At 38.1% G+C, this 22,465-nt stretch overlaps 1 protein-coding gene across 5 annotated transcripts; it reads left to right on the plus strand.

The window, feature by feature from the left end:
• The first annotated feature begins 4,608 nt into the window (after positions 1-4,608).
• On the plus strand, positions 4,609-21,574 carry LOC143864396 (oligopeptide transporter 7-like). Of its 5 annotated transcripts, XM_077375330.1 has the most exons (9): positions 4,610-4,808; positions 4,923-4,961; positions 6,015-6,119; positions 6,776-7,265; positions 7,351-7,448; positions 11,569-12,138; positions 12,354-12,609; positions 19,756-19,938; positions 20,744-21,574. In XM_077375330.1, the coding sequence occupies exons 4-9, from the start codon at positions 6,798-6,800 to the stop codon at positions 21,356-21,358; spliced, it is 2,190 nt and encodes a 729-aa protein (XP_077231445.1). In that variant the 5' UTR covers positions 4,610-4,808; positions 4,923-4,961; positions 6,015-6,119; positions 6,776-6,797; the 3' UTR covers positions 21,359-21,574. The 5 variants fall into 5 exon arrangements, with proteins under 5 accessions (XP_077231441.1, XP_077231445.1, XP_077231443.1 ...); XM_077375326.1 differs by lacking the exon at positions 6,015-6,119 and having other exon boundaries at positions 4,609-4,808; positions 4,923-5,127; XM_077375328.1 differs by lacking the exon at positions 6,015-6,119 and having other exon boundaries at positions 4,923-5,033.
• Positions 21,575-22,465: the final 891 nt, after the last annotated feature.

Below are 22,465 nucleotides of genomic sequence, written 5' to 3' on the forward strand. Positions count from 1 at the left end.
AATGGGTTTCATGGATGGAAGAACAAGATCATGGGTTTGATTTCAGCTTTTTAGGGTTATTGTCTTTTCCCTTATTCTTAGCAAAGATGGCAGAAGGGAAGCCCTAAAAAAAAATCTATGATTTCAGCTTATTCTCCATCGTAATGTAGCTAAGATGGCAGAAGGGAAGCCAAAAAATATAGAAGAGGAAGAAGACGATGGAGATTTCAGCTTTTTTTTTGCTTTAGCTTCTATTCTGCTATCACAGATAATTTTCATGGTAGATGGAGGTTTTGATTTCGATTGGCTCTGTGAAGAAGGTTAGAAACCCAACCAATCGACACTGTAATTTGCTATGTGAAGGAGGGTTTGATAAAACCCTCCTCAATAGACACTGTAATTTGTGGAGTAAACACTGATTCTCTGAAAACCTGTACAACAATTTTTTTGAATGGCATAAAGCCCAATTTTTTAAGGTGATTTAGCATAAAGCCCAATTTTTTTTGAATGGCATAAAGCCCAGTTTGTTCACATTACTGTAATGTTGTGAATGAAAAACTTATTACTGAAACCATTTTCCAATTAATTTGTCTGTACACAAAAAGGGTCAATTGATTCAAGAATTTTAAGATATGTACCTCTATTCAGGAATTTGTCTGTATGGTATAACAAGGGATATGTACCTCTATTCAATGACCATTTAACCCTCTCATTGATCAGTTGTGGTTACCCATGTTTTACTATTCTCACTTTTGCTGGGATGGGGACGACTCATCCCCCACATGTATTACTTCAATCTAGCTTCACCCCATACAAACATGTAAAACACACACCAATCCAGGGTATCTGCCAATGTTTATGTTTATGTTTAAAATATTTTTTATGTTTGTGTTTCCCACCAATGTTTAATTGGCAAGTGAACAGGCGCGGGAAACCATTTCCTGCACAGTTTCCCGAGATTTCCTGCGCAAGTGAACAGGCGCGGGAAACCTTTTCCTGCACAGTTTTTCGGGATTTCTTTTCCTTTTGTCACGTCAGATTCTCGGGAAACCTTTTCTTTTCCTTTCCCGGGAAAACAAGTGAATGGAGCCTAAGGAAATTGTATTCGCCCATAATTTGTTGATGTCAGTCTTAGACCAAACCCACGTTAATTAATGTCTGTTGTTTTTATCTCTTTGCATCGTTTTCCCTAACATTTTCAGCAAAATGCAGCTCAAAACAGCAACCATTATCAATGGCTGACAATGCTTCACCGGAAAACTCTTCAAAGTCATCAAATAACTCTTCGATCGAGCAGGTTGAATTGACTGTGCCGATCACTGATGAACCGACCCTCCCGGTGCTCACATTTCGAATGTGGTTCTTGGTAAATTTATTTGGTTACTATATATTAAATAATTTTCATTAATGAAAGATATAAATCTACTGGTAAATATGAATGACGCATGTCTTCTGGATATCTGCTCGAGTAACAAATCCTTGGTTTAAAATATTTGGAGTTTTGTTTGCGTCCACGGATGATCCGATCAATTTCATGGACCATGATTGGAAATTATTTGATTGTAAGGACCGTGATTGGCAATTATTTAGTTGTCTTTCCTCGAGGAAGAAGACATAATCAGTTTGAATTTGGGACAGCTATATTATAAATCTATGGACTAAGAAATCTCTCTTATCGATCAAATGTTTCATCCACAGAAAAGCCATCTGTTTCTCTTTCTCAACAACACCTTTCCGTTAGAAAGACAAATGATATCCATTGAAAATTGTAGCTCATTTTGGTGATTCTCCACTTGGGACAACTTCTTTTGTTCTAACAAATTTTGGGTTGCCACGTGTTTGCCAAGTGGGCCACACGTGCGGGGGAGTGTTAAAATATAAAAGATAAATAACCCCTTTTCTTCAAAAGCTTAAGCTATTGGAGAAGTTGGTAAGTTAACACAAGTGCGGACGGTAATGATCTCCCCATTGCTTCTAATTTGGTTAGAGAGTCAGCCAAATCGTTGGTGCGAGAGCCGTGCAAACACAAGTCTTTAAGCTCATCTATGAAACTGGCAGTCTCCATGACCCCTCGCATATCCCTTTGGCCCATGAAATTGCATTAGAGAATCACTTGCCACTTTCAAACTGCCCTCCGTATGTGTGGTAAATATGGTCACACCTTAGTTATAGTATCATCAAATCAAGTGTGGTTTTTAGGGAACTGTTTAAGAGGGTGTACGATTGATTTAGATAAAGAGTGATTGATGAAGCATGTTGAAGTTGGGATTAGGCAGGCGCGGTCAGACATATTATTATTATTATTTGTTTTGTGTTGGGACTACATAGGCGAGGTCAGACATGTGCTTCCTCTTCGTATTATTTGTTTATAGAGAATTTATAAGGGAAAGAGACTGAAATGAGAAACCATATTTTGCACACGATAAAAGAGATTAGAAAGAATATTTTACACCACATTTCTCATTGTTTAATTAGCGGTGCAACTCGGCCGGGTTGAGCTTTTACCTTAAAATTGGGACGGGTCCGGGTTGATTGCAATTCATTTTTAGCAAAAGTTCAAACCGAACCCACCCAAGTTGCACCTCATTATTTTGACTCCATTTTGATAGGGATTCCACAGTGGAAAGACAACGAGTGGAATATACAAAAGTTGTATTATATTAGTGAGGGCGTGATAGGGTCTTCAAAGCCCGATGCTGCTTGCTACATTAGATCTCTAAATTTAAAGGCTTTGTGCTACTTCAATCTGAAGTTCTGAACATCTCTTTGTCCATCCAATGGTTGAGACTCGGTCTAAACATGTAAATTTTTCCAATTCTCTTATGATTCTAAGGGATTCATTCAATGTGATAATGAAAATGAAGTCTTTTAAAGAGAGAACTCTATATGGATACTTGGGGCCTCTGGAGGCCCACAGAAGTAGGCTCTTATTTACTAATAAAATTATTTTAAATTAGTCTTGTTAGCAAATGATACATTAAGGGCTGTTTTGGATGTCACAATTATAAGTTGTTATTTGCAAATAAATTTATTTTAATTTAATCACATTTGTAAATGACACATGGATCCCTTTGTAAGCCAGTATTACATCATTTCTAAGAATACTATAACAATTAGTTTAGGGCATGTTTGGCAACCATGAAAAAAAATCATAAATTCATGGAATATTTGTTTTCCCAAGGTGAGAGAAGTATAAAGAGGGCCGGTGAGATTAGAGAAACTCTACTTCACAGGATTTAAGTAAATATCATCTTCTTCGACGGTGATTGAAGTATTCTATTCGCTATGACGATAATCAGATGACCCATTTTTTTGTTTATTTGATCTATTTTGCCTCTGTTACTACGCAACGAGGTACCTTCGAGAGGGAGGGAGGGAGGGACATTGTCCTCTATAGTATCTCTAAAATTTCAATGAAACGAAGCTCCATATTTGATTAAGGCTAAAAAAGGTAAATGGCTACTTGATATTGACATTACCATGTTTTGATAATTGCACTAACTCCACGTCTTCGACGGTGATATTGACATTACCATGTTTGCCCAAAAAGCTCTAAGAAGCCAACTAAAAAAGAAAAGACAAGCTAGGATGGTGAAAATATAAAAAAATGACAGTGCTGATATCATTTCCATTTTCTTCTCATTTTTGTAATTGTCCCATACAGTGTTCCCAATTCCTGCGTGGGACCAAGGCCATATTGAGTTGTCTTCTAATGGCCCATGGGATCAAATGTTTCCACATAAAAATCCAAGTCTGGGATCCACTCAAATGTTTCCTCATATAAATCCAAGGGGGAGATAAAACAATCGATAGTGTCAGCATTGATTCCGAGGCCAAACAAATTTTAACTGAGTGTGAGATGACGAGAACTGAGAAGAGGGGAGTAGTTTTGCGGTTTTTTTTTGTTCCATGGTGTTCTCTCTTTCTCTCTCTACCCTCTCTCTCCACTCATCATAATATATTTCTGTAATTAATGCTTGTCCCCTCTTTTGTCTCCTACCTTTACCCACATAAATCCCGGGGGAAAAAAAAACCCGGCCACCAAATAGAGCATAAAACCTAGTGAAAAGAAAATACCCGTTTTAAATTTGGTTTTTTAAAAAAATAGCCACACCATATGTACTGCAGTGTCTGTCCAAAGCCCTTTCAGCAAGGAGCGAGATATGGGATCAAACATTTCCTCGCTACATAAACATAAACTGAATGTGACCGCTTTATAACCATCTATAGAAGAAAGAAGCCCGGTTCAATTCCAGGCATTTCCCACATCCCCCATGAGTGAATTTAGGGACTTTCTCCTGATCAAAGCAGACCAGCTCGCCCAATTGGTCAGTCGAATCGCCCCCCCCCCCCCCCCCCCCCCACTCCCATCGGGAACATCTCCCTTTCCTTTTTCCGCCCATCTCTTGCTCCTGTCCTCACCAATATAATATGATATCTTACACAAGTAGAACTGAGAAAATGAACGGCTCAGATTTTATTGTTACGTGGCAGGATCTTATCTACCCAATAATTTCAGGAATCTCGCCCACACATGTAGCTTTCTGCTGTTTCCCTTTCTTGACCCCGAAACGGGGTGGACACTTTGTAGCTTTCTGGACACTCTGTACAAATATTCTTTCACCCTTAAACTATCCCAAACCAAGAAAAATAAGTGCTTAGTATTTTTGAGCTTATCAATTAAAGGAAGGGGATGCAACTCTCTACTTGTTTCTTCCATCTGCTCATCACCTTCCTTGCTGCCAATGGTCGTTTTTTTTTCTTTTTCTCTCTTTGGGTTTCTAACGGGAAATAAAAAGGGTTCTTCTGCCACGTGTTTGATTGTTAAGGTGTGGTTATTTTTTCATTTTTATACTCTTTTTCTTTGTTATTATAAATTTTATGTTGCTGTTCTTGGGTAAATGATTCCCCCATATTTCTTTAACACTCTTATTTTCTAGCAGTGTTGATGAAGCCTGCAAGAGAAGGAAGATAGAATGCTTGTAAGGACCTTGTTAATCTAACAAACTACTTTTCAAGTGTGCGTGGGAGGAGAGGGTGAGAGTTGGGTGGAGGTTTTTGTTTCCTTCTTTTTCTTGCTTTTCTTATGCTCAACTTACTTGGTCCCCTCTCAGTGTCTATCCCTGTCCAACGCTCCCTCACCATTGGGTAAGCTAATATTCAAGGGAAAAAAAAATTCATGGTAGCCCAACATGCCCTTATTAGACTTTTATGACTATAGACTTAAAAGCTAGACGGGGAACTTTAAGATAAGGAAAAATTTGTTGAGCATAAACACAAATGGGATGCAAATTAAGCTTTTCTAGATATGCTAGAAAATTATAATGTCACATTATAAGTTCTTGGTCTTTTCGTATGACAAATCCTCATTCTTCGCTTGAATTCAACACTTCCCTAGGCTTTGTTCACTTGCATTCACGGGAAAGCAAATCCCAACGCCTCTTTTTTTCTTGACAAGACCTTGACAAGACAGAATTCTGGTGTTCACTTGCTTTCCTGAGAAAGTAACAAGCCTAGGTGGGAAATGTCAAATAATGACATGGAAATTGCCAAAAATGATGTGGAAATGTCTCTTTTCTCACAAGTGTGGGAAACCAAATCCCACTATTTTGGTCGGATTTGCTTCCCCGGGAAAACTAGTGAAAAAAGGGGGGCAAGCAGTTTCTCGGGAAACCTTTTCCTCCATAGTTCTTGCGCACGTGAACAGGCGCAGGAAACCTTTTCCTACACAGTTGCCTTCAATTTCTTTTCCTAATGCCACGTCAGATTCCCGGGAAACCTTTTCTTTTCCTTTCCCGAGAAAACAAGTGAACAGAGCCCTAGTAAAGAAAGAGAACGTTGAAAGTGGACTCTCCCTTTTTTTTTTGTTAAAATCAAACTTTGAATATTGTTGTTTCATTTTCTATAAAATCTACATTTCCTGTCAAGAATCTCCTAACGCTTTACAATCCACGTACGTCAAAGCTCTTTCTTCCACCCTTTGAAATCTAAAAAATGGAAGTGATTTATTCGCCCCTTTTTTTTCCCTGGAACAGGCCCCTCTGACTACCTTTTTACACTACAAGGGGTGGCCGGCCCAAAACTGTATCTTTATTTATTAGGAACATGACAACCAAGAGGTGATGCTAGAAAAAGTTGTGGTAAGTCATTTCGTGGCTCACGTTTTTTTGGGAGAGAATAGACACCTTGATGAATCAAAGGAATAAGACAGAAATTTTTGCCTGGGATTTGCTAGCAATTTCGCCTCACACTTTTGAGAGAGAAAACAGCCACCTCGTAGCAGATTTTATCTTTTTTCATTTAATTTATCTGGGTGGGAGGGCAAGCTTTGGTGCAGCAGTAAGGTTGCTCCATTGTGACCTGGTGGTTTTTTGCATAGAAAGAAACATAGCTTTTTTCACTTAATTTTTCATTTAATTTGCATAGAAAGAAACATTGCTTAAAGAAAGCGTTGCTCATTTAAATGTAATAACCTAGAAAAATAAGTGCTTGTCATTTTGTTTTATATTTTTTAATCACTGGAGAAGCTATCAACATCCAATAGATAAGTGTTAAATAAAATGAGCAGTGCCATTATCAAAATATGAGAGAGAGAGAGAGAGAGAGAGAGAGAGAGAGAGAGAGAGAGAGAGAGAGAGTCTGTGTATGTACAAAACCTCAGCTTATATAAAGCTGTCTATGTTTGCTCAAAGGAAATTGTATTTGCCCTTCGTGGATGTATGCACTTAACCCACTTTAATTTCTGTTGTTATAGTTTCTTTGCATCCTTTTCCCTAACATTTTCATCAAAATTTAGCTCCAAACAACAACCATCATCAATGGCTGAGAATGCTTTGGAACACACTTCAGAGCCGTCCGATAACTCTTCGATCGAGCAAGTTCAATTGACGGTGCCGATCACCGATGATCCGACCCTCCCTGTGCTCACATTTCGAATGTGGGTGTTGGGAACTCTCTCATGTGTCCTTCTATCTTTCCTCAACCAATTCTTCTGGTATAGAAGGGAGTCTCTTTCGATCAGTTCGATCTCCGCGCAGATTGCCGTGGTTCCAATGGGACACCTCATGGCATCATCTATTACCAATCGAATATTTTTCCAAGGGAAGAGATGGGAATTTACTCTCAATCCTGGACCTTTCAATATAAAAGAACATGTTTTGATCACCATCTTTGCGAATTCTGGAGCTGGGTCGGTTTATGCCATTCACATTGTCTCCGCGGTTAAGATCTTTTACCAGAAGAAGCTTACGTTCTTCGTTGCGCTGTTTGTGGTGTTAACAACTCAGGTGGGATTTTTTTTTTTTTGAACTTTCTTATGAGAAAAGTATTCAATTTTTGTAAATTTATATTTTGTAAATTTTTTAAGTGTAGGTGTTGGGATTTGGATGGGCTGGGATCTTTCGGCGTTATCTAGTGGAGCCTGCATCTATGTGGTGGCCGGGAAATCTCGTTCAGGTTTCTCTATTCAGGTATGTTAACCCATGTTTGGTAACTATGAATTTTTTTTTTCTCGTGGAATATTAGCTTACCAAGTGTTGAGAAAAGTATTGGACTATTGGGGGATAATAAGAAAAACAAAGGGAAATGATTTATCACTCCAATATTTTGTTAGGTGGCGAACGTAAGATGTCATTTTGTTTATAATTGGCTCAAAAGTTTAACTGCAATTCCCAAAAAGCTGGCCAATTATAAACAAAACGACATCCTACTTTGGCCACGTATCAAAAGATTGGAGTAGTAAATTCATTTCCCAAAACAAAACTCTATTTTGAATGGAGTTTTTCTTTTCCCTTTTTCTCACCCACTTCTTACTCTCTCCTCACTCATGCCTTGCAATTTTCTTCGTCCCCCCTCCTCTCCCACCGAAACAATTCATGGCTGCCAAACATGGCCTTAAGTTTTGGTTGTTTACTTGTTCTGGTTGTGTGTTGAAAGCCACCAATTGAATAGTAAGAGGGAATTAGTAAAGAAGCTGATATGGGCACACCCCCACATTTTTTTATTAATCATAATGACATTCTTTCAAAGCATGCATGGTTGCACTGAAATTCTTTTTTTTTTCCTCAATATTTTCTATAAGAAAATCGAATTTCCCCATATATTTTTTACCTAAACATTTTTCATCAAGGGCATGTTTGATCTTGATGAAAATGAAAACAAATTCCTTCAAAATTTTGTTCTAGGTTTGGTAACCCAGTTTTTAGGCAAAATTTTAGGACAGAGTTTTTCATTAAAAATTCTTGAAAATAAACTGTTTTTAAGGAAATTTCATAAGATCTGGGTATGTTCTTATATTATATCTTGGGGACCCAAGTTGGTATAGCTCACCCAAGGCCACACCCACCTCACATAGAATACTCTTTTCTAGGGCTGCAAATGAGCCGAGCCGAGCTGAGCTTTGGGGTGTTCGGGCTCGGCTCGTTTAGTTTTTAAGAAGGCCTGTGTTCGGCTCGGCTCGTTTAGTTTTTGAAAAAGCTCGGTTCGGCTCGTGAAATATTAGAGAAAGCTCGGCTCGGGCTCCGCTCGTTAAGTGGAACGAACCGAGTTTAAGCTCGGCTCGTCTCAAGAATGATAAAAACATACCATCTATGGGATTTGAACCCAAGACCCCTCTAAATCTAATGCCTTAACCACTAGGCCAAACCTTCATTTGTAATAAACAACCCAGATTCTTTTATTTTATATATAAAAAACAAACATAATCCAAGCTTTAAAGCTCGGCTCGGCTCGGCTCGTTTATGAACCGAGCCTAAAAAGCTCACGAGCTTTTCCGAGCCGAACTATACAAAGCTCAAGTTCGGCTCGTTTATTTTGGCGACCCCAATTTTTGGGCTCAGATTCGGCTCGTTTATTTTGGCGAGCCTAATTTTCGCGAGCCGGCCCGGTTCAATTGCAGCCCTACTCTTTTCCTCTTAAACAATCATAGTAATTTATCAAGTGGTCCTGATATGGTTGGACCGCAGTGCAGAAGTTGCACGCCAAACAGCAAAAAAATTGTCCTATATATCATTAGAGTACAGTTCAAAAGCAGCCAGTAGCAGTGACACTACCTGCAGGGATTGGGCAACCATTATCTTCATTTGACTAGAGAGAATGATATTCTCACTAGTCACTCCCTTGTTTTGATATTGGCTGTTGATAGGTTGTTTCGAATGGTGACATAAAGTATCAGAGAGGAAAATAAAAAGAATTGACACATCAAAACAAGGGAGTGTTGGAAGAGTTTTGCTTAAAAAACTTTTTATCCAGACATTTTGATAACAAAATCCCGAGATTTGAAATATGTAGCGATATTTTCATTTTTTATCATAAAATATAGTGATAATATCATGATTTTATCTCGATATTTTTACGATATTTGTATTTTATATTTTTTTCTTAAATTTTGTATGCTTATATATATTTTTTAAATAATTTTATTTTTATCGTTTTCCCCCAAAATATACCTGATTTTTTTTTTAATATATCCCGAGATTTTCCATTGCCGAGAAATTCCTAAGAACGATATCTGTGACATAGCCTAACCCTAATTCAAGATTGTAAATATAAGTAGTTGTTTAATGGGAGCAAGACACATTAAGACACTAAGTGATTTAGGGTTTTCTTGAGGCAGTCCCTGATCTACTAAGTCTAATCCCAAGATTCCATTGTTCTGAGCATCCATAATTGGTTAGATTGGAAGATCTCTCTAGAAATCGATGGACGATATTCATCGTGAGCATCTTCAACAAATTTGGTACCATTTTGTTGAGAAACAAAGGTGCGGTGGACCCGAGCGTCACTTGGTGTGCGGACTTGCGGAAGGCCAGCTGCCCTATGTAGTCGCGACCTTTCACCATTATCACATTTTGAGGCTTATCTTCCAGTTCCAGCATTCGAAAATGTTATTAGTAGTTTCTCCGTTATTAGATCGATTCAGGGGTGGAGCCAGGAATTTACACTGGGGCTTATTAACTTTCTGTAATAATTTCTGCACATAACTTTCATGTTTCGTTCGACTTGTGCGAGTTCAGAGACGCATGTAGAGCCCTTTACCAAACAGGTGCCAACAGACTTGGCCAATACTTTACAGTCATCCACTTGATTCTGTAGATGAACAGAATGGGGCTTACGATCTCACGGCTCACCTTTTAAAATAACTTTAAAAAAAAATTTAAAAAAATCTTCACATATCAGTACTATAAAGGGATTTTGCAAGTCATTAGGGGGGGCCATGGCGACCGCCACGCTCGCTATTACACTATATGTCCCTCTGCCACTGGATCGATTATATACCTCTTGTTGGGGATAGATCAGGACACTATATGCCTTTCCAAGCATGTATTTCCTCTTGGAAAGTGTGCCATCTTCGAGAAGACACTCCTTGAGAGCGAGAGTCGCTACTTAGAAATTGTTGGTCTTAGGTGTTGATATTGATAATGACTCTAATCATGTCTGCCTAAAAATATTGAGTTATAGATCTAGCTACGGGACCAGAAGATGTTAGGCATTGACCATGCCCAATCGGCCGACTTAGAAATTGTGGGTCTTAGGTGTTGATAATGACTCTAATCATGTCTGCGCAACCATGCTGAGTTATAGATCTAGCTACGGGTCCAGAAGATGTCAGGCATTGACCATAGGGCTGCAACTCGGGTCGGGCGGGTCGGGTTTTGGAGAACCCAACCCTACCCGAGAAATATCTCGGGTCGGGTCGGGTTTTTTTTCGGAAAACCCACGATTCCCAAACCCGGCCCTACCCATGATAAATCTCGGGTCGGTTCGGGTCGGGTCGGGTTTTATCACGTTGACGCAATTTTTTAAGGAAAATTCTTGTTTGGCAAGGCAACTCAACTCTTAGAAGCAGAAATTACACTCACATTACACTTGAATCAAACAATGCTGTAATTAAACAATTTTGTAATTACAATCAAACAATGCTGAATCAAACACTTGAATCAACTCAACTCATAGAAGCAGAAATTATACTCACATACAATAACAGTGGGTGCGTGGGTTTTCACTTTTAACTTTTAACTAACAATAGAAAAAAATGTACATACTATAACTTATGTAACTCGGGTCTGGTTGGGTCAGGCCCCTTCAAACCCGGCTCGACCCAAGATTCATGCGGGCTTTTGAATGTTCAACCCGGCTCGACCTAAAACCCATGAAACCTGAACCCAACCCAGGCTATTTTCAGGTCGGGTCGGGTCGATGCGGGTCGGGTAAAACCCGGCTCGAGTTGCAGCCCTAATTGACCATGCCCAATCGGACAATCACTCTCTACTGAAGAATGGTTTCGCTCAATATTCATTAATTTTATGGTTTCACTTGGTTCGTTGCAAAGATAAGATAGAAAAGAAGAATGAGTGACCGATTTTATGCAAATGGTTTTGAACTTAAAAATTGTCATTTGCAAAGAGGCCTAATATACCATTTGCAAATAAAGATTCAACTAACATAATGTCATCCGTAAATAAGAAGTATTTTTGGTGGCTTCCAAAGAGAGTCCTTTACCAAAGAAGATTGTTCTTTAATTAATGTTTAGATTTATTTTTTTCCTGCTGTTTCTGTAATTCCTTGTACTGACTAATATATGAATTGCAGGGCGTTACATGAAAAGGAAAGAAGGCCAACGGGTGGAATGACAAGGAACCAATTCTTTCTTATTGCATTCATCTGCAGCTTTGCCTACTATGTCTTCCCTGGCTACCTCTTTACCATGCTAACATCCCTCTCATGGGTATGTTGGACCTTCCCCCACTCGGTCCTGGCCCAACAACTTGGGTCAGGACTCAGTGGGCTCGGGCTTGGGGCCGTTGGTCTCGATTGGTCCACTATCGCATCCTACCTTGGAAGCCCGCTCGCTAGCCCGTGGTTCGCCACAGCCAATATTGGTGTAGGATATGTCTTCATCATGTACATCTTAACACCAATCACTTATTGGCTCAACATATACAAGGCCAAGGCCTTCCCTATATTCTCCAGTGGGCTCTACGCATCTTCAGGACATAAGTACAACATTTCGAGCATCATCGACTCTAAATTCCACCTCGACATTGAGGCCTACGAGAGGATCGGACCTCTTTATCTTAGCACCTTCTTTTCAATGGCTTATGGTGTTGGCTTCGCCACCCTCGCTGCCACAGTGGTCCATGTCTTCCTCTTCCATGGAAGGTATAATTCAAAATTCCTATTTTACTGCCATGTTTGGCAACCCTGAATATTTTTCAATGAATATTAGCTTACCAACTGTTGAGAGAGGCGTAGGGAGAGTGGGAGGGGAGAGGGTATGGATGAGGACATGGTGCAAAGTCGCTGAAAAATAAGGAAAACAAAAACTTCATTTTGTGCATATGGATAAATCTCATGAAATCGACTAATTTTCACAGTGAAGTATGGAAGTTGAGCAAATCAGCCTTCAAAGAGAGGAAAATGGATGTGCACATGAGGCTTATGAGCAATTACAAGCAAGTCCCAGAGTCGTGGTTCGTGTGCATTCTCTGCGCGAACATTGTCACTGCAATATTTGTTTGTGAGTACTACAATGAACAACTTCAGTTGCAATGGTGGGGCGTTTTGCTAGCGTGCGCCATTGCCCTTTTCTTCACCCTCCCAATCGGAATCATTGCGGCTACGACAAACCAGGTATCTTCTCCATATATATACTAGTGATATTGTTTTTTTTTCCTTTTCTTACTTTTTGTTGAAGTATAAATGATTAAATAACACCAGCTCTAATAGCTTAAGCTTTTGGAGTAATTTAATTGGTTATTTCACATGGTTCCAGAGCAAAGGTTCTCGGTTCAAAACTCCTTGATATTAAAAATCCACATATAATGGCCAACCCAAAAGAGGTGCCACATGTGCCACATGTAGGCTAACCCTAAAAAAATGTGTGGGTATTAAAGTATAAAAGATTAAATAACACCTTCTCCAATGGCTTAAGCTTTTGGAGTAATTGGCTATTTCACATGTTTCACATGGTATCAGAGCAAAGGTCCTGGTTCAAAACTCCTTGATATTAAAATCCACATGTAATGGCCAACCCAAAAGAGGGGCCACATGTTCTACATGGAGGCAAACCCTAAAAAGAGGGGCAACACGTGAGGGGGAGTGTTAAAGCACAATGGATTGAATAACGCCATCTCAAACAACTTAAGCTTTTGAAGTAATTGGTTGTTTCACATGGTATCAGAGCCAATGCCACACGACAGGTCTGGGTTCAAAACCCATCAACTTCTTGTAATTAAAAATCCATGTGTACTGCCAACCCAACAAAGAGAGGGGTCACACGTGAGGGGGAGTGTCGAAGCATAAATGATCATATAACACCAACTCTAATCGCTTTAGATTTTGGAGTAATTGGTTATTTCACAATTTTATAGGGCATAGTTGGGTTGGTCATTTTTCAAGGGAGAAAAATGAAGATAGTTACCTAACGTAAAGTCAGTTTTGAGATTATGAAAAGAGGATGAGCTTAGATATAATTTCTACTTTCAAGAAGATAGATGGTTAATGGTGACTTCCTTAAAATCTAATGTGAAATGATATTTCAACACTTTCCTAGCATTTTTCATCCCCCTTTTATTGTGCTTTTCCTAAAAATGACAAACAAAATTAGGTGAAAATGTTGGAATGAAACCAACTAGATGGAGGGAGAAGATGAGATTCAAGAGAAGAAAGTTATTTACTTGATGCAAACACACAAAGAACAAAGCCCAACATGTTGTACTATGCCAAATTCAAATTTCACTGAAATAGCTTGTAAAAGAAAAGTAGATAAATGGGCCAATTATAGGCTACATTTCAAATCTGAGATTAAATTTCTTAACTCTACTTAGCTATCCTAATCAACGACTAACTCACTATCAAATGTAAAACATAAATATAGCAAATGACTCATACAATTCCAAAACAAATAACCGATTCCCAAGAATATAAATTCTCAAGAGAGTAGATTTCCATAATGGCAAAGTCAATGTCCATGTAGCAAGACTCAATGTAGTAAGTCCCAATGTAGCAACATTCAATGAAAAAGGTGCATGGCAAGCTCTATGCATGTAGCAAATTTCAAGATAGTATGCAGTTAAGTGGTCAAGCTTAGAATTCCAACAAAAATTGCATTGCATATGCTATCCATATATCTACACTGCATAAAGTGAAGCTCTCTCCTACTTTTTATCGAGTAGTATTAAAAAAGAAGCTAAAGTTTACCTTCTTATAATTTATTACAGGGATTTGCTAAGGTCCATCACAAAAGGCATTTCGTGGCTGGTATGTCACATGTCAGACCAGCCACCATGTGATGACAAAAGCTTTTGTCTCCATTCTTTTGTCTTCATTAAGGAGGTGGCTGGTCTGACATGTGACGCTAGTGTTGGAAAGTCTAATTCAAACGGTTGTAACTAGTGGGGCCCATCTAAATCTACCCAAGTAGGTTCTCTTGTTTCTTGTTAAAGTTTGAGCCAGTAGCTTTAGGAAAATAGGAACGTGAGATAGTTACTTATTTTGTCTTATCTTTAGAGTTGAATACAAGCAAGTAATTTTAGTTTCTATTCCTTGTTTTTAGAAATAGACTAAGAATAGTAATTTTTTATAGGAAAGTGTAAACGTGAGTTTCTTTTGTTAAAGTGTTGCACATATACAACAACAATTTCCTATGTATGGCTAAGTGTGTAACGTGGGTTTTTGATTGAGATGAAAATGAAAATAAGAAATTAATAAAAGTTTGTCTTCTCCCTTTTCTTCTATATTGTTCTTGTTATTTTATTTTCTACAAAATAGTATCAAAGCAGAAATTCTTGGGATTTCCATAGAGCAGAAAAGCCTAGGCAAATTCAGAAAACACCGGCAAGGGTTCGGTAAGTTCGCAACATGGCAGGTAACACCAATTCTTCAAATTTTCAGCAAAGTGTTCCTTTATTTAAAGGTGATAATTTTCAATTTTGGTCAATTAAGATGAAGACGTTATTTATGTCTTAAGAATTATGGGAATTGGTAGAGAATGGGTATGACAATTTTGCAGAAGCGGAAAGATTGACCGCAGCACAGAAGAACTAATTAAAGGAGCAAGGGCTCTTTTCCTCATCCAACAAGCCATGGATGAACCAATATTTCCAAGGATCATAGCTGCAACTACATCAAAAGAAGTATGGGATTTGCTTCTAAAGGAATATCAAGGTACTTCGAAGGTAATCTCTGTTAAGTTACAAACCCTTCGTCGTGATTTTGAGAATTTGATTATTAAAAATTCTGAATCTATTCAAGATTTTTTCTCAAGAGTTAGTTCTACTGTAAATCAAATAAGAACTTATGGAGAAAAATTAGATGATCAAAAAATGTTGAAAAAGTGTTAAGGAGTCTTCCGAATAAATTTGATCATGTAGTTGCTTCCATAGAAGAGTCTAAAGATTTATCTAAATACTCTATGAATGAATTAATGGGTTCTTTGCAAGCACGTGAGCAGAGATTGAATAGGACTGCAGAAGATCCACTGGAACAAGCGTTTCAATCGAAAGTGGATTTAAAGAAAAAATCATAGAATACAAATAAAGGTTTCCGAGGAGGAAGAGGTTGTGGACGTGGTAGATTCCGCGGCAGAGGAAGAGGTAGAGGCCAATTCGGTGGTTATTAAAGAAATCAAAGTGGAGGTAACCAAGAATCTACTTCTTTATTTTGTTCAATTTGTAAAAAATCAAATCATACTGATAAGGATTGCTGGTATAAGGATAGTGGAAATCAAAATAGAAATTTACCACAATGTTTTATTGCAAAAAATATGGTCATATTGAAAAATTGTCATCAAAAGACTAGGGAATAGCCAAACTATCATGAAGAGAAAAGTGATGAAAAAGTTGAAAAAGAAGATAACGTGTTTGTATCATGTCTTACTGCTAATGTTGATTTGAATGACGAAATATGGTATTTAGATAGTGGTTGTTGTAACCACATGACCGGGAACAAGGGTTATTGTTTAGAAATAGATGAATCTCTTAAACTACGAGTAAGGATGGGTGATAACAATCATGTTAATGCCCTTGGAATTGGTCTCATCGTAGTTTCTACAATGGTTGGCAAGAAACAAATTCAAGATGTTATGTATGTTCCTGGGTTGGCTCAAAACTTGCTAAGTTTGGGTCAATTAATAAAAAGGGGATACCGTGCTATTTTTGATGAAGGTGAATGTAAACTATATGATAAGAACAGTATGAAACGAGTTTTGTCCATTAAGATGACAGAAAATAAGATGTTTCCACTAGTATTTTCAAAACTAGTATTCAATGTTGTTACTGTATCTAATGATGACTCTATGTTATGGCATAGAAGTTATGGACATTTGAATTTTGGTGGATTGTCCTTATTGCAAAAATTGAATATGACTATTGGTTTTTCCTCTTTGAAATATGATGGAAAAGTATGTGAGGCATGCGTTTTGGAAAAACACCACCGTGAGCAATTTCCAAGTGGTAAGTCATGGCGGGCATATAAGCCATTGATACTTATACATGCCGATATTTGTGACCCTATGCAAACTTTATCTTTGAGTGAGAATAAATATTTCATCTTATTTGTTGATGATTACACAAGAATGACATGGGTTTATTTTCTGAAATAAAAAGATGAGGCTTTCTCGATCTTCAAACATTTCAAGGCACTTGTTGAAAAACAAAGTGGTCATTCTATTATTACTCTTCGTACGGACCATGGTGGTGAATTTATTTTCAAAGAATTTCTGGATTTTTGCAATGAACGTGGAATCAAAAGACAGTTGACAGCAAGCTATATTCCACAACAAAATGGAGTCGCAGAGCGGAAAAATAGAACATTTGTTGAGGCGGCAAGGAGCATGCTAAAAGACAAAGGGTTGCCTAATGATTATTGGGCTGAAGCGGTAGCCACGGCGGTATACCTATGCAATCGCGCCCCTACAAAAGCAATTCAAAGAAAAACTCCATATGAGGCTTGGAGTGGAAGAAAACCCAATGTGAGTCATTTTAAAATTTTTGGTTCTATAGCCTATGCTTTTGTTCCATCTAAAAAAAGACAAAAGTTAGACGATAAAAGTAAAAAGTGTATTTTTGTTGGCTATAGTGTGGAGACGAAAGGGTACAGGCTTTATGATCCTATCTCTAAAAAATTGATCATAAGCCGTGATGTTATTTTCAATAAAAAAGATGCTTGGAATTGGAAAAATAATGTGGAAGCCTCTGTATGTGTTTTAAATGAAAACTTAACATATGAGACACCTCTTGATATTTGTTTACCAAATCCTGATGAGTCACCAAGTTCATCTGGTGGTTCCACTCCCATAAGAATGAGAAGTATTGCTGATATATGTGACTCATGTGAATTTGCTTGTTTTGCAATTGAGCCTTCTAGTTTTGTTGATGCAGTGAAAATGAAAGAATGGTGTGATACAATGAAGGAAGAGATTGATGCAATTATAAAGAACAACACTTGGACATTAGTGGATTTGCCTCCAAATAAAGAAACAATTGGACTTAAGAGGATCTACAAATCCAAATTCAATGCCGATGGTTCTCTCCAAAGGCATAAAGCTCGGTTAGTTGCAAAAGGTTATGCTAAAAAATCTGGTATTGATTACTTTGAAACATTTGCACCTGTTGCTAGAATGAATACTATTAGAACTGTTTTGGCTTTAGCAGCTCAAAAGAATTGGCAAATTTTTCAGCTTGATGTGAAATAAGCTTTTCTAAATGGAGAACTTGAGGAAGAAGTGTATGTGGATCAACCTCAAGGTTTTGAGATTAAAGGCATGGAACATAAAGTGTACAAATTGAAGAAGGCACTCTATGGGCTTAAACAAGCGCCTAGAGCATGGTATAGTAAAATTGACCGGTATTTTCTTGAAAGCTCATTTCAAAAGAGTGCCAGTGAACCAACTCTTTATGTTAAAATTCATAGGGATGATATCTTAGTTGTTTGTTTATATGTTGATGATATGATATACACTGGGAGTTCTCTTGATATGGCTAAGGAATTTAAAGAAAGCATGTTGAAATTTTTTGAAATGTCAGATTTGGGTTTATTGCATTATTTTCTTGGAATTGAAGTAATTCAAGGATCTAATGGGATTTTCATATGTCAGAAAAAGTATGCTTTGGATTTATTGAAAAAATTCAGAATGGCAAATTGTGCACCTGCTAAAACACCCATGAATACTAATGAGAAACTTACTTTGCATGATGGAGTTGAAAAAGTAGATGAAAAGAATTTTAGAAGCATCATTGGTGGTTTGATTTATCTAACTCATACAATGCCAGATATTATGTTTGAAGTTAGCATTATTTCCAGGTTTATGCACAATCCAAACAAGCATCATTTTGGGGCCACAAAGAGAATTATGAGATATATCCAAGGCACAATCCATTTTGATATTGTGTACACAAAAGTCACTAACTCTAAATTGGTTTGTTTTTCTGATAGTGATTTGGTAGGTTTTTTTGATAATCGTAAAAGTACAACAAGCTATTGTTTTAGCCTCGGATCAGGTGTCATAGCTTGGGCATCTAAGAAGCAACTTACTACGGCTCTCTCAAGCACGGAAGCTGAATATATTGCTGCTACAACTACAGCTTGTCAAGCAATTTGGCTACGAAGAATTTTGGGTGATCTGAAGGAAAAACAAAGCAGGCCGACGTGGATGTTTTGTGACAACAAATCCACAATTGTCTTAAAAAAAATCCAGTTCATCAAGGGAGGACGAAGTATATTGAGATTCATCATCATTTTATTCGAGAAGTTACGGCCAAAGGAGAAGTTGATTTGAAGCATTGCAACACTGAAGATCAAGTGGCGGATATTTTTACTAAAGCTTTGCCAGAAGAAAAGTTCAAGAAATTTCGTCACATGATGGGAGTACAATCATGCACCTAGTTTGAATTAAGGGGGCGTGTTGGAAAGTCTAATTCGAACGGTTGTAACTAGTGGGGCCCATCTAAATCTACCCAAGTCGGTTCTCTTGTTTCTTGTTAAAGTTTGAGTCAGTAGCTTTAGGAAGATAGGAATGTAAGATAGTTACTTATTTTGTCTTATCTTTAGAGTTGAATACAAGCAAGTAATTATAGTTTCTATTCCTTGTTTTTAGAAATAGACTAAGAATAGTAATTTTTTATAGGAAGGGAATTTTATCAAGGAAAGTGTAAACGTGAGTTTCTTTTGTTAGAGTGTTGCACATATACAACAGCAATTTCCTATATATGGCTAAGTGTGTAACGTGGGTTTTTGATTGAGATGAAAAAGAAAATAAGAAATTAGTAAAAGTTTGTCTTCTTCCTTTTCTTCTATATTGTTCTTGTTATTTTATTTTCTACAGCTAGCAATTCTCTTTATAAAGACCTAAGTTTTCATAATAGTTACTGTGGTCACATTTGTTTTGGTAGGCAAGCTAGGATTGAACCTGAAACCTCATACAAACCTCAACCATTGAGCTACATGCCCAACGCCGAGCAACTGCGGTCCCTTGAATCCGAAAATATCTCTAAAATCCTAAAATTCTAAACTCTCTCTCTCTCTCTCTCTCTCTCTCTCTCTCTCATTCCTTTGCAACTTTGCAAGTACTATCCAAAAAAATTCATGTGTATGAAACATGGTTTGAGAACTTTGGGGAAAAGAAATTGTTTTGATATCTCTCGCATTGTCACGCATGTCATTTTATTAGTTTTGAGGAAACAAACAGAAGGGGCTGGAAATATTATTTCCCTTTTTATATATTTTATACTACAAGATTATGATACAAACCAAAAACCGATTAATTTTGTCTTGATACAGGCACCGGGGTTGAACATAATTACTGAGTATATCATGGGGTATTTATACCCAGGGCGCCCCGTTGCCAACATATGCTTCAAGGTGTATGGGTATATTAGCATGGGACAGGCCCTCACATTTCTATCAGACTTCAAGCTCGGGCATTACATGAAGATTCCTCCAAGAACAATGTTCATGGCACAGGTTTGTTACTTCCCTCTTTCTCTTTTTCTTTCCTTGGCGCCTTAATTTTTTAAATTGTCAAACATGATGTTTAAGAGTCAGACTTAAGGGTGCATGGATATAAGGAAAACATTTTATGAAAAAAAATTCAACGTCCAATTGGGTTACAAAATTGATATTGGAATAAATATTTTCATGAAAAATAAGTTAGCTAAATGATAGAACATTAATTTACCAACCAAAAAACACTCAAACATCCCAGGTAGAGATGATCTTTTAGGCAAGTCTGAGTGTATAGTTCATAAAAGTGACGATTGTAGTTATATATGTTGGATATTTTCTATTTTTAAAATAGAATTATTTTTTTGTCCAAAGAGGCACTTCTTCAAATGGCACTTTTATTGTGGAAAGGTATTTTGATTATTCAAAGAGTTATTTTAAATGAAAGGGAATTTTCATCTGAAAGGGTGCCTTCATGTCTTTTTATCATCCATAGAAGAGGAATTAGGGTCTCATTTTGAAAAGATTTTCTCCTTTTTAAGTTTTCTCTTTTTTATCGAGGCATACTAGTTGTCTTGAACTCAGGGTGCAGTCCTTGTTCTTGGCGTAGGCATTGTATCTCTGGACTTGTTTCCTGGTAGCCACCTGCATAAGTGGGAAAATTAAAGTCTATAAGAGAAATCTTCAGCTTGTGTTGCCTACCTCCCATCTTTCTAACCATCTTTCTATTTTCTCTCAGTGTTTTTACTTTGATTGTTTGCATCTCAACCATTTGATCATTAATCTTGATACCGAAATTTTCCCCACAATATATAAATATATACAGGTAGTGGGGACTGTATTAGCAGCATTGGTGTATTTGGGAACTGCATGGTGGCTCATGGAGACTATCCCCAACATCTGTGAGACTGCTCTACTCCCCCCAGACAGCCCATGGACCTGCCCCAGTGACCGTGTTTTCTACAGCGCCTCCGTCATCTGGGGATTGATCGGACCACGCAGAATCTTTGGTGATCTAGGCACCTACTCCGGCGTGAACTGGTTCTTCCTCACCGGTGCAATTGCTCCTCTCCTTGTCTGGATTGCCCACAAGGCCTTCCCTCGCCATGAATGGATTCGTCTCATCAACATGCCTATCCTTATAGGTTCCACAGGAATGATGCCCTTTGCCACCGCTGTAAATTATACAAGTTGGATCATTGTTGGATTCTTTTCTAGCTTTGTCATCTACAGGTATCGGCGTAACTGGTGGCAGCGCCACAACTATGTGCTCTCAGGTGCACTTGACGCCGGTCTGGCATTCATGGGAGTGCTCTTATATCTGTGCTTGGGGTCCAAGAATGTAAGCCTCAATTGGTGGGGTGAAAACTTGGATGGCTGCCCTTTGGCTTCTTGTCCTACTGAGAAAGGTGTCATTGTCGCTGGGTGCCCCGCTTTCTAAGCCATAGTAGCTGGTAAGACCACTAGACTTCATGCTTGTTTTTAAATACAAAAGAAAATAAGGATTGTATAAATATCTATCTCAATCCATAGATGAATTGGGTTTTAATTGTAAATCAGTGAAATATTCATTGTGTTTTAAGAGGCTATGTAGGAATTTGAGTATGGGGAAGAAGGAATGAAATAAATATGAAGACAAAGTGCCTCTTTAAATGCATCTAAATGTGATTTGTATATTATCTGTGTGGAAAAATCCAGTATGACCAAAAATCTCATCAAACAACAGAATCAAAGACAAACCTGAAAACTATGATCAAAAGAGAGCAACACATGATAAACTTACAATTTACGTGTTTCGGCACAATGGCCTACATTCACCAGTGAGGTCAAGATTCTTCCACTATAAGAGAAAAGATAACAACACTTCTTCGTCAAACTCCTTTCTTTATACAAGAAATGTCATGCCCTGACCCCACTGTATAAATATTGTCTGGTTCTAAGTTTTTCTCACCCTCCCCGGTTTTGTTTTCCAGCAGCACTAACCTAGCCCATCCCTTGGAGATGTTGCAAACACCTCTACACAGGGAGAGGAAGAATCCACATATATAGCCCAGTAACTTTTCCTCTCTTTCCGATGTGGGATACTGGGATCTCACAATCCACCCCCCTTGGGCCCAGCGTCCTCGCTGGCACACCATACTGGAGGGAGGTCCCGCTCTGATACCATTATGTCACGCCCCAACCCTACTGTGTATATATTGTACGATTCAGGGTTTTTCTCTCCCTCCCCAGTTTTGTTTTCCAGCAGCACTAATCGTCCCGACCCACTTCGCTGGGCCGCCACTTGGAGATGCTGAAAACGCATCTACACAGGGAGAGGAAGAATCCACAAATATAGCCCAACAACTTTTCCTCCCTTTCCGATGTGGGATCCCACAAGAAAGAAAACTCCCTTTTATATTGCAAAAGGAAAGCACAAGTGAGAAGAACAACTTACCTTTAATTTCTATCTTCTTCACCACACGAGAAATCTACTTCTCTTCTTTCCACCAAGAGGAAAAATGAAATCGTCTCTCTTTATCTTCTCCCAAATGACTAGTATATCATT

Source organism: Tasmannia lanceolata, unplaced genomic scaffold (genome assembly GCF_043159265.1).
Source record: "Tasmannia lanceolata isolate RefF3 unplaced genomic scaffold, GAP_Taslan_0.1 ptg000048l, whole genome shotgun sequence".
NCBI lineage: Eukaryota > Viridiplantae > Streptophyta > Magnoliopsida > Canellales > Winteraceae > Tasmannia > Tasmannia lanceolata.

What these genes read in the sequence shown, in the direction of transcription:
- LOC143864396 (XM_077375326.1), top strand. Translation starts at nt 5,066, where the DNA reads ATGCTCAACTTACTTGGTCCCCTCTCAGTGTCTATCCCTGTCCAACGC. An exon ending in GTCTTCCTCTTCCATGGAAG is followed by an intron (nt 12,139 to 12,353) that starts GTATAATTCAAA and finishes TAATTTTCACAG; the next exon opens with TGAAGTATGGAAGTTGAGCA. An exon ending in TTGCGGCTACGACAAACCAG is followed by an intron (nt 12,610 to 19,755) that starts GTATCTTCTCCA and finishes GTCTTGATACAG; the next exon opens with GCACCGGGGTTGAACATAAT.